Raw genomic sequence first — 14542 nt, forward strand, 5'->3', positions numbered from 1 at the left:
TCTATCGACTACGGCGGCCGAGGCATTCATAAACTCTACAAAACGCATCTGTCCATTTTAGCACACTTGTATTGGAGGTACTATTTGTCACATAATCAAATTAGAAGAGTCTCAAAACTACTGCATAGAGATCGAACTCTGGGCATCTAGTTAATATTGTTTGCATGCCTGCATGGCGAAATAACAATAAACTTAGTGCTTGCTACCAGAAGTATGCAGTTAGTTGGTACTTTAATTTAAGAATTAACTATAATAAAACAGGGTAAAACACCTTTTGAATTTCTTTTAGAAGTTTAGACTCAACCAATCACAATGTAGAACACGAACGCCACAAATAAATACAACTTACACACAAGAAGAATTACTTAACGCAGTTGAACAATATATACATTTATTTCAGGTAAAAACTACAATATAGAAATAAAACTTTTATCATTAAAAATATAGTTTCTATATAAATATCTCGTATGGTTAGTAAGCGATGCATTCATTCAAATTTAGTGATATTAATAAATATTCAAAATAATCGGAATGTAAAATTTTTTAGGCTTACAATATTCAACAAGTGTTAACAATATAAAATGTGTACGCAGTGCCTAAGCTCGACCAACGGTCGACCGACACAACGGTGGATTGGTGCACAGTGATCAATAATTATATAATCTGATCTGACAGATATGGTCCAGAATTAAACAGTGGATAGGATTTTGTCACAGAATTACAGGAAATAGTTCAACCAGTAAGGTCTACTTACTAAGTTAAAATGTTTATTTACATGTATTGTGCTAAAATTATCATAGACGTGCCAAAATTAAATACCGAACTAGAAAAAGAAGTCTTGGCAGTTCTATGGAATTAATAGTTAACCATATGACATTCGTTCTGCTCCTACTTTACGTTCCTTCAAGAGTAAATTATAGTTGATCACGACCTTTTGAAAAATAACTGTTTATATTTAAACATTTGAAAAGTTATTCTTGAATAAATATTGGATTGATTGATTGATTGAATTACAAGAGAGGGGTCATCATCTTTTTCATCATATTCATGATACAATTTAAAACAATGCAGTGTATGTAAAACAGTGTATGTACAAAAATTATAAATACATCAATTATTTAATCTTAACCTTTACAGGGATGTGGGGTCACAATGAAAGACTTCTCTATGTTTTGTAAGCTCTTGAATATGAAGAAAAAAATGAAAGACCCCCCCCCCCCTTAGGCTACTAAAATTCTTAAAAAAAAAAAAAAAAACGTAAACGAGGGTCCTCATGTGTTACCAACGGGCCTTTATCCATTTTATGTCACCAATAAGACTGACAGACAGCTGAAGTGCCACTATTTCCAGTAAAACCATCGAGCCAACCACAATCGATATGAATATAAGGTTAGACGTTAACCACGTGATGACGGCCTCTTTGCAGCCTTTTGTATTAATGATTTGGCTTTGTTCAGCGGTACTAAGAGAAAGAGCTCCATTGCCACACTGGTAGTTTACGACCCCCTCTTCTTCGTCGTGGCAACAGGAAAATGGCACTCCACACTTCGTTACAATAGCAATTCCATTACAATCGTAATATCTTGTAAACGTAAGAAAAGAAAAATCAGTTTTGTAAATTGTTTTTGCTGTCAAAGTTTTATGTAATTATTATCGTCATCATTTTTATCATCATCATCATTCGTATTGTCATCATCCTCATCATCAACAACTTCCTCATAAATATCATTTATCATGTATTATCATCTTCATCCTCATCATCACCCGCGTCATCATTATCCTCATCATCACCATTACTTTATCTGCATTCATTTTTCATCATCATCATCATTATCATCATCATCATCATCATCATCATCATTTTCATCATCATTTTCTTCATCACGGTGCTTATCAATATAATTATCACATTTCCATCCATACCATCACATTTACTGTACAATCATTGTCATCATTGTCACTATATCATCATAATCCTCACATCATTACACTAGGATTATCCTTATTACCCTCATCATCATTCTTAATTAACGGCCTCATAATCATCGTCTTCCTTTTGATAATCTTCATAAACATCCACATAAATCCTCATAATCACCATAATTAACATCAACAGCATCATCATTATCCTTATAATCATACTATTACAAAATGAAGAATAAAATAGATAGTTGCAGTAGCGTATCTGGGAGGGGGACCTCCAAAAATTACTCGCCCCCCCCCCAAAAAAAAATCACGGTCAAGTAATTAAAAGTCACCTAAAAATCACCTAATTTTGCACATTAGCGCCCTCAACTGATCATCGACCCCCCTCATCAGCACCCCCATTTCAAGACTTTTAGATACGCCACTGGATAGTTCCTGAACATTTAAAAACTTAGGCCTACTTGTTGACTTCCCAATCCTTAGGTTCGTTTATGCCACAGCACTGTAAATAATCCTGTATTGTATCTATAATGAACTGTGTGTCGGGATCGTCTACAATAAACACATTTGATTATTTTCAGCAACGATATTTTTAAAATGTATTCTTGCGTATTCTTTGAAAATATCATAGTTTATTCCTTATTTAATAACATTTTACGATCCATAATAGGCTCCCCAAATTCAAAATAAACACGAATGCAAATTAATAAATGTAAATGGGCCGGCATGCTTAAACACACATGTGAAAATGTGTTAAATCAAAGTTATCACTGAAGATTGTAGATAAAAATTACTATAAAATAAAGCGTGCCTTACTTAAAGTGTTTAAATACGCCAATTTATTTAACATTCGACAGTAGAAAGGAATTGTTTTGTTGTTATGTGTATTTATATATTTAAATTCGACGAATTAGAATAGCTACTTTTAAATCATCAAATTGAATACAGAACCACTTATATTAAGCGCCTATTAGCCTTTATTTGCAAGGAAAAACATGTTTCCAATTAAAAATATAACTTGCTTAAATATTTTCTGCAGGCCATAACTGAAATGTAGTCAGTTGTTCAAATGTATTAGCTCAACATAGTGACTATGTCACATCAATCATTTTGTATATATTCAATCAGAAATAGAAATTCGTTAAGATCAAAGTAACTTACCTTGATAATCAATCATACTTCTGTTGACAAAATTTTCAATTGAACCGATTACCTCTTCCTGATAAAAATACCCCAGCACCCCGGCTGCAACTTCCAACAGCAGGATGAGTATCATAGAATATCTGAAAACATTCAACAGTGTTGTATTTTCCCGTAGGGCACCGATACAACCAACTGACGACAACACAACGACGATACAACCAATCGTGATGAACACCCACAGCGGGTCTACGCTAATACTACCACTCTCAATGACACTGGTTATGGCGCTAATGTCCTTTGAGTATACGCCCCAGATGCCGAACCCAAGAATGGCACCACCAAGAAAGAAAAATACGATGTTCATGAATACCATTGTGTATTTGACACACATGCTTACTTTAGCCGTGTTTCTGTTCCTTTGTTGATTCGCCATCTTTGCTCCTCCTCAGCTGAAGATTAATAATAAATAGTTACGTTATAATATAATATTAATGAGCAGTAGGCATATGTATCGAGGATGCTGCTGAAGCCAATGCCTGATTTCAACATCCGGGAATTGACTAGTGTTTTGTACATTACACTACCATTCACTAGATGGGTCAAGCTCGCTAGCCATAAGGTTTGCTAGCACTGTTGATAGTGAAGAAAAGGGTTCGCTATTTATTAAATAATAATAATAAGGACCGCTTTTTCATAAGGTTCGCAGTCATAATTTAAAAAAAAAGGGGGGGGGGGGGTTCGCTAATCATAATTTAAAGAGATGTTTGCTAGTAAATGATGTAAAATAAAAGTATACACAAATAAACGTCATTTCATTTCGCGTGATATGAAAGCAACACTTGTCAAGAAGTAAAAAATATACCGTATATTATGATAAAATACCGTTAACTTCTTTAACTTATTAAACACTCTAACACAATTCTTTAAACTGCTTTAACATCAGTAAACGATATAGAATAGGCCTATCATTTATTTATAAATCATCAATATAGGCCTATATAATTTTAATGATATGTGACATAAAACAGGAGAATGTATACCAGGTAGCATCTATAGAGTAACAAAATATATCACATAGGCTAATCATCTAATCATATAGGCCAACTAATAGCAAACAACAAACCCCCAAAGCAGTGCCTAATAACACGCTAATACAACGGAGGAAAAAAATTTACTAAGGCAACCATCTAACAGATGGTGAAGCAGTGTCGTAACGCCCGTGAGTTATCGGGGCACGCAGCCCCGGGCCCCCAATCCAAAAGGCCCACGGAGAGAGGCCCCGGGGCTACTGGTACATACATAGAACTTTGACCAATGGTACCTAAGAGAGGCCACAGGGGCTCCCTCTTCGATCTAGCACTACATTTCTTATTTTGGAAAGCTTCAAAGGAAAAACAACTGTTTGGGGCCAAAAGATCTCATACAGTTTACAGACGAGGACCTCAAATCTTTTTGGAAAATGTACCCTTATTTTCTCTCTCTTTTTTTTTACATTTATTGTACATATGTAGGTTCTTGTTCTAAAGTGGCCAGTAAAAATTCAATTTGGTTTTTTCTTCATTCAAAATCAAAAATGTGTTTTCTGTCAAAGATCCGATCCCTGTTGGTCTCCACTCGCGAATTGTTTACAAATTTGTTTGTGCAGGCTTGGTATATCGGCGAAAGAAGCCATCACTATTAAACTCACGTGCGGGAGCACTAACAGTGGATGGGGACTCCCATATTTTAAAACACCTGAACGCCTTCAATCACTGCAAACAACTAGCCAATGAAAATTGTTTTACCATAGTAGACGTTTCAATCCCTTCAATTGCTGCCCAACTATGGAATGGTCTGCCAAATTCTCTCAGATCTTGTGATTCCCTTAGGCAGTTCAAAGCCCATCTAAAAACACACATTTTTTCAATAGTTCCTCTCAACTTGATCATATTTATTGTTTTTTATTTTTTGTTTTCTTATTTTTCTACTGCTTTATTGCATTAGTTATTAGTTATACAACTAGACTCTGCCCGCACAACGCAGATTTTGAAAGTCAAGGAAACGCTGTGGGAACAACCTTCACTTAACAAACAACTACAGTATATCATGTAAATGTAACATTGTCTTTTTCAATCGGTTTCATTCCTTATTATTCATTTGCTATTTTGCCAATTTGTATTCATGAATGTTTTAATTGTGATTACGGTTGAACTCTTGTCATGGATATACATTGCAGATGTGAATGATTTTTTACTGATGATGGTAGTAGACCGACCGAAACATGTCTGGTTTGGGGCCATGAAGACCAATGCATTGATATGGCACTAGCCTATAATAAAGGTTATATGAAGGATTTTTTTATTATGACTGGCGAACCTCATTTTTATTATGATTAGCGAACCTCTTTTTTTTTTTTATTATTATGACTAGCGTAACTAATTAGTTAGCTAGGGAAGCAGTGCTCTCTGTGCTAAAACACTACTAAACATAGGCATATCCTATCAGTCAGTGACGTGAATACCCTACCTGATTCAACAGTAGGGCCTAAGCTGTAAGACGTGCCACGGAGGTATCGTAATACCTTACAGTACTGTACGGTATTTAACCATCCTATGTACAAACGGTATTACGATACCTCAGTGGTTACATCATTCAAAAAGAGGGTTCCATCAATCGATAAGACACGTATAGTCCAGTGTCAACCGATTCCGATATCTGGATCTGGAACCATCTTGTGTTACCGCCGGTAACCGCGCGACGTATGCGTCTAGAAGGCTACTACTACAACTGGTTACAATTGAATCCTCAATGCCTATTGCCTTCATTATTGTGTCAACAAGGCCTACGCTGGTACATTTATAAAAAAAAAATAACATAAGCATTTCGGGATTCGACATTATATTAGTTAGTCGACTCAGATGCAGTGACCTGAAAGTCCTTGTTGCAATACTAGTATCATACCTTTCATTCGCTTACCTTATTATATACAGTATAGTTAAACGGGAAACGGAGGCCCGTGGAAACTCTTCTATTATATCTACTAAATACGATTTGTTAGTAGATTCTCACTACTGTAATTATGTTCCTGCATTCGAAACCGATCTCAGCGATTCACTTCAATACCGGAAGTGAATAAGAATGACGACGTCGTATTGTTAAGCCAGGTAAAACGTCAACAAAGATCGGATTTCTTACAATAGGGCTCTCTCCCGCATCGCCATTAGTAAACTGGGCGGTATACTGGTAGACAATAACAAGTAGTATGTGTAATAGCATGACTAGTGTGTTCCGGGTTCATTCGAATCAACATTTATATACGATTGTTGAACCACAACGAATCCTAATATTATAGTATGATATAATAACGTTGTTTGATGTATTGGACTCACTTCTACCTATCACGTCCCGTATCACATACAATACCAATAAACATTAGTTCTGGGCATTATGCATGGGCCTAGGCCTGTGTATGTTCTCTAGTTCATATAAACTAAGGCATGATACACACACACACGGTTGAGCTTATACATGCATGCGACGTGCAGATAGAAATCATACAGCCTGTTCCTGTGTAGCTCTTTATTCCGCCTATTATTATATAAAAAAAAAATTAACATCATTATATTCTTAAGTAGGCCTATATAGTAAACATACAATAAATAACATATTATGAGCACGTTTCATTTTGAATCATCTATCATTAATACTATCACTGCCGTGTTTTACTAAATATCATATATATATACATATATATATATATATACATATATATATATATATATATATATATATATATAGTCATATTAGTCCAGACTTTTAGAGCACAATTTTATTTCAACTTGAATATTTACTTGTACTCAGGTCCTCAGCATGTCTGATTTACAAACACTATGTACAAGTTAGTGATTGGTTAAAACTAATCACTAATAGATATGCCAACTTGTACATAGTGTTTATAAATCAGTAATGCTGAGGAGGGGAGGTCGAAATAGCATTTGCAGTACCCGCTGCTACTTGCCGGGGATCGAATTCAATGCTAGTCACTAAGCGCAAGCTCGGTGGTCTAGTGGTTATGACACTAGGTTAGTTATCTGGAGGTCCGATGGGTTCGATACCCACCCGACTCCTACTGAGTTATTCGGTATGATAATATGTTAAGTAGGGCAAAAAAAAAACCCCTCGTATATTACTGTATAATACTGTAGTTTGACAACGGAGTGATCCGACTGTATTCACAGTTATACAATTATCCTATATAAATATATATTACATTGTGAACAGATATCTAGTATATTGAAATGTATAAATCTTACAAAAAATAGAATTAAAAAAGAAAATATATCAACATACGAAATAATAATTTATATTGGAAATTGAATTGTGTGTGGATAGGCATACACATTAACGGTGTAAGACCTAATATACACATTCTGAAATACTTTAAATTTAAATCTACAAGACTCTGTTTATGACGAAAATATACAAAATGTTAATTACGTAAATACTGTTCAATTTGAAAGTGATTAAAAAGCAGTTTGTCAGTACAATTTTATAATTCTTATAAATATAGGATTGAACGATTTACGGTACGTTATAATTATATACATTGATATTATTCTCCATTATGTTTCTGTCCGAACATTTCCTATGCACATTTTTTATATTCGAAGCTTTAAAAGCAGACTGCGACTTTCAGTGAATGTCACGTTAGATACATTACGGTACAATTGCAAAAAGTTGATTCTGCTAATGCCATTTATAAAGAAAGGTTACGTAAACGATCATTCGGAACTAAAAATAATCATAATGGCTATCTCTATAGCTTTAGTGTTGATCTGCTATCCAAATTTATCTTATTTTTATCCTCCAATTTGTGTTTGTCATAACCATCTGACGAAACTCAACACTGCATGCAAGCAAGTGTTATTTGTGTTTGTAGATGTGTATGGTTTTTGCCGAGTAATAAAATTGTATGGTGTAGAGAGGAGGGTACTCCCGGGCTCCTGGATCCTCCGCGATGCGATCAGTGCTACCACTACCAATACGATTTCACTGCTTCAATATCGTTGATCATCCCCTTCGCCAGACAAATAAAAATACACTGCAAAATCATCAGCAACCCTCCTGCTATACTGATGAAAATAATGTTAGTTTGGAACCAATCTTTTAACTCGTCGGCACATCCGTTGGTATATATAATATCTTCCTGTTCGCCTGGTGTTAGTTCCAACACACCGTAACCACACTGGTAGTTAACTACACCGTCTACAGGCTTGCAGCAAGAATACGGCACGCTACACTCTGTCGCTGCGGGTCCATCACAAGTAAAATACCTGTTATGGTGATGAGATATATGTCATTGAATACTTGGCAGTCAAAAAATATAACGAATATTTTTTTTGCTATTAATCCATGTATTATTCTTAAAAAAAAATACGTTTAATGATGATGATGATATGACAATCATATCAAAATCAACAATAATAATTTATTTATTAATTTAGATATGGTGATATAATATGATCCATGGTTTGTTTACGCTGCGCTATCTAGTTAGTAGGCCTATATATTAAACGTTACCAAAAAAGAATTTTCTTTTTATCACCAAGCATAACATCAGAAAATCATTTAAACTAATCTCATATTAATAGTACAAGGAAAATTGTGGAAAAAGAACAGGGGGTCAATCTCATACAATAAAATGAAACGAGAAAACGAAAAGCAGTAATTTTTTTTTTATCACATGGGACAACATGGATTAAAACGACGCTGGCAGTGAGTGGGAATGTTTCTCTTCACAAATTAATGCTTAACGGCACTACACACGGTTCAAAACTTACATATTGGCCTCCCAATCGCTAGGCTCGTGTATTCCACAGCACTTTAGTCCCTGGTGCATTTCGTCTGCTAAATATTGGGTGTCAGCATCGTCTAAATTGTTCCAAGAAAAAAAAGAAACCCAAAAAACACACAATCAAGTTTAGTTGAGCATAACGGTAACTTAGTCAATAGAGACGGCTACCAACACAGGTAACATGGAAGCACCGAATACAATAATTTATAATGCTGTAGCTTTAATCTATCCATTTTGGGCAGCCTAAACGGTTTAAAGTTATCGAAGCTGATAAAAAGCAATCTCCAGACTATCACATTGTAATTGACAGCAAACTGTTTGGATGCCCATATACAGTCATGATGTGCCTGATAGGGAGCTTTCCATTTGTGCGACGCCGACGCGACGCTAGAACGGAATCACACCCACGCGTGACCGTCCTACCTGGCGTCCTACGACGTTCTCTGCTGGCCAAATTGCGTTCCAGAATCTACTCGATGAGGTGACCTTAACGCTCTCGCATGCGCAGATGGCTTTTAGTGACGTCATTACGTTCTACGTCCTACAGTCGTCGTGCAATCGAAAGCTCCCTATTACATAGTCATGATATGATGTCATTATGACCATATTTAGGCATCCATGTCATATTTTTTATGTGAAATAAAATGTGATCTGGACAGGGCTTAACATAAGGCAATGGACATTTCCGCTATGCCCCGCCCCTTGGATATTGTTGCTAAGGTCCCACATAATCACATTTGTTAAAACATACGCAAACACGTGCGTTTTGTGACACAACACGTCATTTTTCTAAGGGGAGGGATTAAGATGGCGTTTATTTGCCTATGGTATTCTTCCGTCTCCGTATTCATCATTTTTATAACAAAAGGAATGAATAGGCCTACACATCAAAATGAAATATCATTTGTAGTTTTAATTACGTGTAGCCAAGAATATTATGCACGCGTGGGAATAGTCCAATCTGTACACAGAGATGCGCGCGATTTGTATTTTTGTAATATGTAATTCACTCTGAGATCAAAGAAGAGAATTGGTGCTACAACATGTAGTGTTTTTAGTAGAAAACATTATGATTATAGGATGGGACAAAGACATAGTCGATTAGGCCCAATGCCATAGCCAGCAATTCAATTTCAATTTATTGTCATTTGTAATTGGGACAGTCCCACACCATTTTCTAATGGGTCCACAAAGAATGGGTCCACATTTTAAAAATAGGTCCAGATTTCTCATATTTTGCGTAAAATGAGTAAAACTATTAAGAAAATGGGTCCAGATTTCTAACATTTTGCGTAAAACGGGTCAATTTTTAAGAAAATGGGTCCAGATTATTCATATTTTTGCATAAAATGGAACAACTTTTATTATAAGCCATGCGCACTTAAATTAACAAGACGGCTTTTGGTGTACCTATCTGGAATTTCACTCAAACAACTGACCAATCAGAACAGGGATAGGAATAGGCACGTGTCTTACACGTGGTACGTATGGTTCTACCTTCTTGTTTTGTGTGGAACCTTGGCAACATTACAAAAGGGGCGGGGCCGTCTTAGTGGAATGGTCAATTTGTTTAGGCCCAACTTTATCATTTCAAAAACACACTAAGGCCTACGTGAGGAAGTTGATAACAAAAACGTGTCTTACCATAGTATGCTAAAATAGTTTTGTTTACGTAGGTTTCCAGAATATTCACTAATCTATCCTGATAAATGTAACCAAGCACCCCTGCAGTAATTTCCAACAGAAATATTAAGATGACGGAGTACGCAAAGAATTTCAGCATACACGTGTTCTCTCGCAAGGCACCGATGCACCCAAAGAAAGCGAGCGTGAATATCAATCCGCCGACAAACACAAACATCCACATCGGGTCCAATTTCACCTGTTGGTCTTCAGCAATGGCATCCACTATGCCACCATTCTTCGCAATTAAGCCCCAGATCCCGAAGCCCAAAATGGCAGCACCCAGGACCCAAAACAGAACGTTCATGAAAAACATACAGTACTTGGTACATAAGCTGACCTCGACGCCAGGAGGAGCCCCTGTCCGTTGACGTCGGCGCTGGGGAGTATGTTTCCCACTATTAGGGTGAACTGGTTTTTCGCCCATACCGGTAGTTTTCTATATCACCTTTAATGAAAATACACAAAAACGTACGGTAATTGTTAATAATGGCTTCAAAACAATTGTTTCCATAAATCATCTATTTAGCGAATATTAATATTAGTTGCGATGGCGCCTGGATTTGCCCAGCCGGGAAGGTGAAGCGATGAGCGGCAATGTCCCCGACGGGACCGATGTTCCGGGCAACGCGTGCCGCGAGACAGCAAAAGTGGGCGGGGCCGGGGAGGGCAGCTGGGCCATCCAGAGACTTTCAGGATCCAGAGGGTTTCAGGAACAAATCCCCCAGAGCATCCGATCATTTAGGGCACCGTTCCGCAACCTAGGGGTCGCGACCCAATTTTTGGGTCGCGGAAACATTTAGATGGGTCGCATAATCTCCTCAGATCGTGAAAACTACTTAATACGGACAAGGACAAACGAAATCAAATTACAGTAAACGAAAGTGCAGTTTACTTTTGTAATGCATTTGTTATCATAGCTTCATTTGTTACTTTGTTATTTTAGTATTTATATATAGCGCCTATTTTATTAGGTTACAGAGCGCTTTATATTATGTTAAATAATATAAGCCTCTATCAAAACATTTGTACTTCAGGTAGGTCTATGACAACTTTTGTTCCTTTCGATGTGTTTGGCTTTCAGCTGAAAATTATTTAAGGATTTAATTATTAAAGGACAAAACATTCTCTTCAATTTAATGTGTCTATGTCTTCGCATAGGCCTAACCCATATTTCTGGCAGCAAATCTATGAATTTGTGTAGGCTTATAGTAAAATGGAGTCTGTAAATAATTCATTTTAAAAAATCTTATTGGAACATTTGATAACTTACGTGTTTTGTTAAATGAGTAATTCAAAGTTATAATTTCACTTTTATGGGTTTTAAATTGATTGTATGGGTGATCTTTGGAGTAGGCCTATCTTTTAATCGATTGCTAAACAAAATCAAGTGAGTTCTTCTGATACCCCTTGCACGTATAAAACGACATTTATTGACTTAATTCACTCAAACTGAAAAAATAATAATACCGTATTCAATCATTTCCCTATGAAATTGAGATGAGAAATTTGGCTTCCGGTTTGATGGGTCGCGTATGAGTGCTTGACATATAATTTGGGGCGTGGGCTAAAAAAAGGTTGCGGAATGGGGATTTGGGGAATTAAAAATATGTTAAATGATTAATCTGCCTGCAATATGTACAAATTCAATTGTGTTTTTATCCCCGATAGGAGTTACCACTGCACGACGCCACCCCTAGTTGATAGACGATTTATTGGTAGGCCTACATATATAGTGATACAGTTATTCCTCTATTGTATCAGCAATATTGGATGAAAATCCTATTACAGTTGGCAGTACAGTATGTCCGTCGTATTAATCTTTGTTTGTGTGTGTATACTGCGATACGTCTCAAAAGTAAACACATAGTATCCGCTTCAGTTTTAATTACCCTGTTAGACCTAACTCTTTCATGAGCAATTGAATCGTATCAGTGTGACCTGACCTCACCACCAATTTTTCCGTATACCATAAATTTATTGACCAATTATGACATGTTTTTATTAATTATTGCGCGAAAATAACTGTAGACGCATGCCCCACACTGGGCAGCTCATACTACACCCGTCTGAGACTTCCTCAGGTAATACAGACTTAACTTAAATTATCTATATCATTCGGAACAATTTTCATTGGCAATTTTATTTATAATGTTGAAGACAGTTATAATATATACGGTAGCAGCAGCAGATGCCTCACTCATTGAGATGTACTCAATCTTTACAGCATTATTTTACCGTATATTATTAGAGTTAGTTTTATGCGATCAGTGGCGTATCTAGAAGTCTTGAAGTGGTGGTGCTGATGGGGGTGGGGGAGGGGCGAAGGTGAAGATGGGGTCGCGTTCCCTAGATACGCCACTGTATGCGATTACCCTCCTTGTGCGTTCCTAAGAAAGAGATTAAAGCTCCACGAGTAGGAAGTAAATGCTAAATGACTACCGGGTACTTGAACACATCTACGAAGAGGCTACAAACAGAGAAGAAACGTAATCTAATACGCCGCTTGCTATCGTATACTGCCAGCACTGTAATTATTATTAGCAAATAGCAACGCTGGAAACACTGAAACATTTTGACAGCAATTCTAAATCTATAGTATCCACGTTTAAAGGCATATTTTAAGCTCAGCAGATAAGCTACGGCAAATGATAAACTTACCATACACAACTAAATGTTAAAACAGATTATATCGATCGTCGGAGGGAGTACAGAAGAAAATCAATAGCGAAAATTCCAATTTCTTAGATGGATAATTGAGGTGAAGTCGCTCGTTTCTATGAATAACCTTCGAGAAACAGGCTAGGCGTATACAACGATGTGACTTTGTATAGTAGATACTACATCTCTATGTTGTTTGTCGATGGCGTTGTTTTGTAGAGGAGTTGGTCTGCTTTGACACGGGTCCGAAGTCCATTATAAAATATGTTTCATCACCCGCACGAAACCATCAACACACAGCATATATTACAGTGAAATGATAACACATTTTGACACACTCATCGATACCTGTTTCGATTTCCAATGTGAATATTCAATTCATGTTGAAGCACCCCCTCTACTATCCGATAATTTGCAGATGACTCATTTCACATTCTAATTTTATGCTCTTGTGTTGACCGTGGAATAAACAGAAAAACAGCAGTTTACTCAGATAACATCATATCTATTTCAGGCGCGTCGGAAGCAATTATTATATGGCCGGCCAGATGCGACGATCCCCATCCCTCCACCTCACCTCACCTCACATTGGCCCTCGATGGAGGGGGTCCGGATGGAAAACCTTTTTTTTTAAATTAACTATGTCCTTACAGGGCATCCTTGCCGGTATTACGCAAGACGACATTACATTTACAGAGAATGTATTTCCACCCACCTATAAGGGGCCCAAACAAGCTCTTAGGTTTGACAAATCACGCAGACAAAATCCCAGCTAGCAAGCGACGTTGACCCGACGTTGGTTGAAGGTCGAAAAATTACGTTGGCACAACGTACTTACACAAAGGTTGGTGCGACGGCCGTTTTTCCATCGGCCCAACGTGGATTCAGCTGGTTGGAAAGACGTCGGCCCGACTAGTTGGATCTACGTTGGCCCGATAATGTTTGTGCAACGTCGACCAATCACGTTGGCCCAACGTACCTTTATGATGTTGCCTAGACGTTCATTTTTCCATCGGGCCAACGTCGATTCAGCCAGTTGCAAAGACGTCTATCCGACTAGTTGGATCAACGTCGGGCCGACGTTGGTTGAAGGTCAAATAATTACGTTGCCATTGGCATAACGTACTTACACAAAGGTTGGCCCGACGGCCGTTTTTCCATCGGCCCAACGCCGATTCAGCTTGTTGGAAAGACGTCAGCCCGACTAGTTGGATCAACGTCGGGCCGACGTTGGTTGAAGGTCAAATAATTACGTTGGCACAACGTACTTACACAAAGGTTGGCCCGACGGCCGTT

The 14542-nt window shown here is 37.2% G+C and overlaps 2 protein-coding genes across 3 annotated transcripts; both read right to left on the reverse strand.

Moving 5' to 3' along the window:
- Positions 1-365: 365 nt before the first annotated feature.
- LOC117122877 (tetraspanin-5-like) lies at positions 366-6491 on the reverse strand. 2 transcript variants are annotated; one of them, XM_033268640.1, is made up of 4 exons: positions 6025-6491; positions 3088-3518; positions 2388-2478; positions 366-1582 (listed from the first exon to the last, which is right to left on the reverse strand). In XM_033268640.1, the coding sequence occupies exons 2-4, from the start codon at positions 3500-3502 to the stop codon at positions 1279-1281; spliced, it is 810 nt and encodes a 269-aa protein (XP_033124531.1). In that variant the 5' UTR covers positions 3503-3518; positions 6025-6491; the 3' UTR covers positions 366-1278. The 2 variants fall into 2 exon arrangements, with proteins under 2 accessions (XP_033124531.1, XP_033124532.1); XM_033268641.1 differs by lacking the exon at positions 6025-6491 and adding an exon at positions 5575-5792.
- Positions 6492-6858: 367 nt separating this feature from the next.
- On the reverse strand, positions 6859-13608 carry LOC117122876 (tetraspanin-17-like). The gene is made up of 4 exons (XM_033268639.1): positions 13247-13608; positions 10547-11033; positions 8889-8979; positions 6859-8381 (listed from the first exon to the last, which is right to left on the reverse strand). Exons 2-4 carry the CDS (start codon positions 11010-11012, stop codon positions 8084-8086), a joined length of 855 nt encoding a protein of 284 aa, XP_033124530.1. The 5' UTR covers positions 11013-11033; positions 13247-13608; the 3' UTR covers positions 6859-8083.
- Between the last annotated feature and the right edge of the window lie 934 nt (positions 13609-14542).

Source organism: Anneissia japonica, unplaced genomic scaffold, assembly GCF_011630105.1.
Source record: "Anneissia japonica isolate Jap-2015-1 unplaced genomic scaffold, ASM1163010v1 scaffold287711_len853857_cov187, whole genome shotgun sequence".
Classification (NCBI taxonomy): Eukaryota; Metazoa; Echinodermata; class Crinoidea; order Comatulida; family Comatulidae; genus Anneissia; species Anneissia japonica.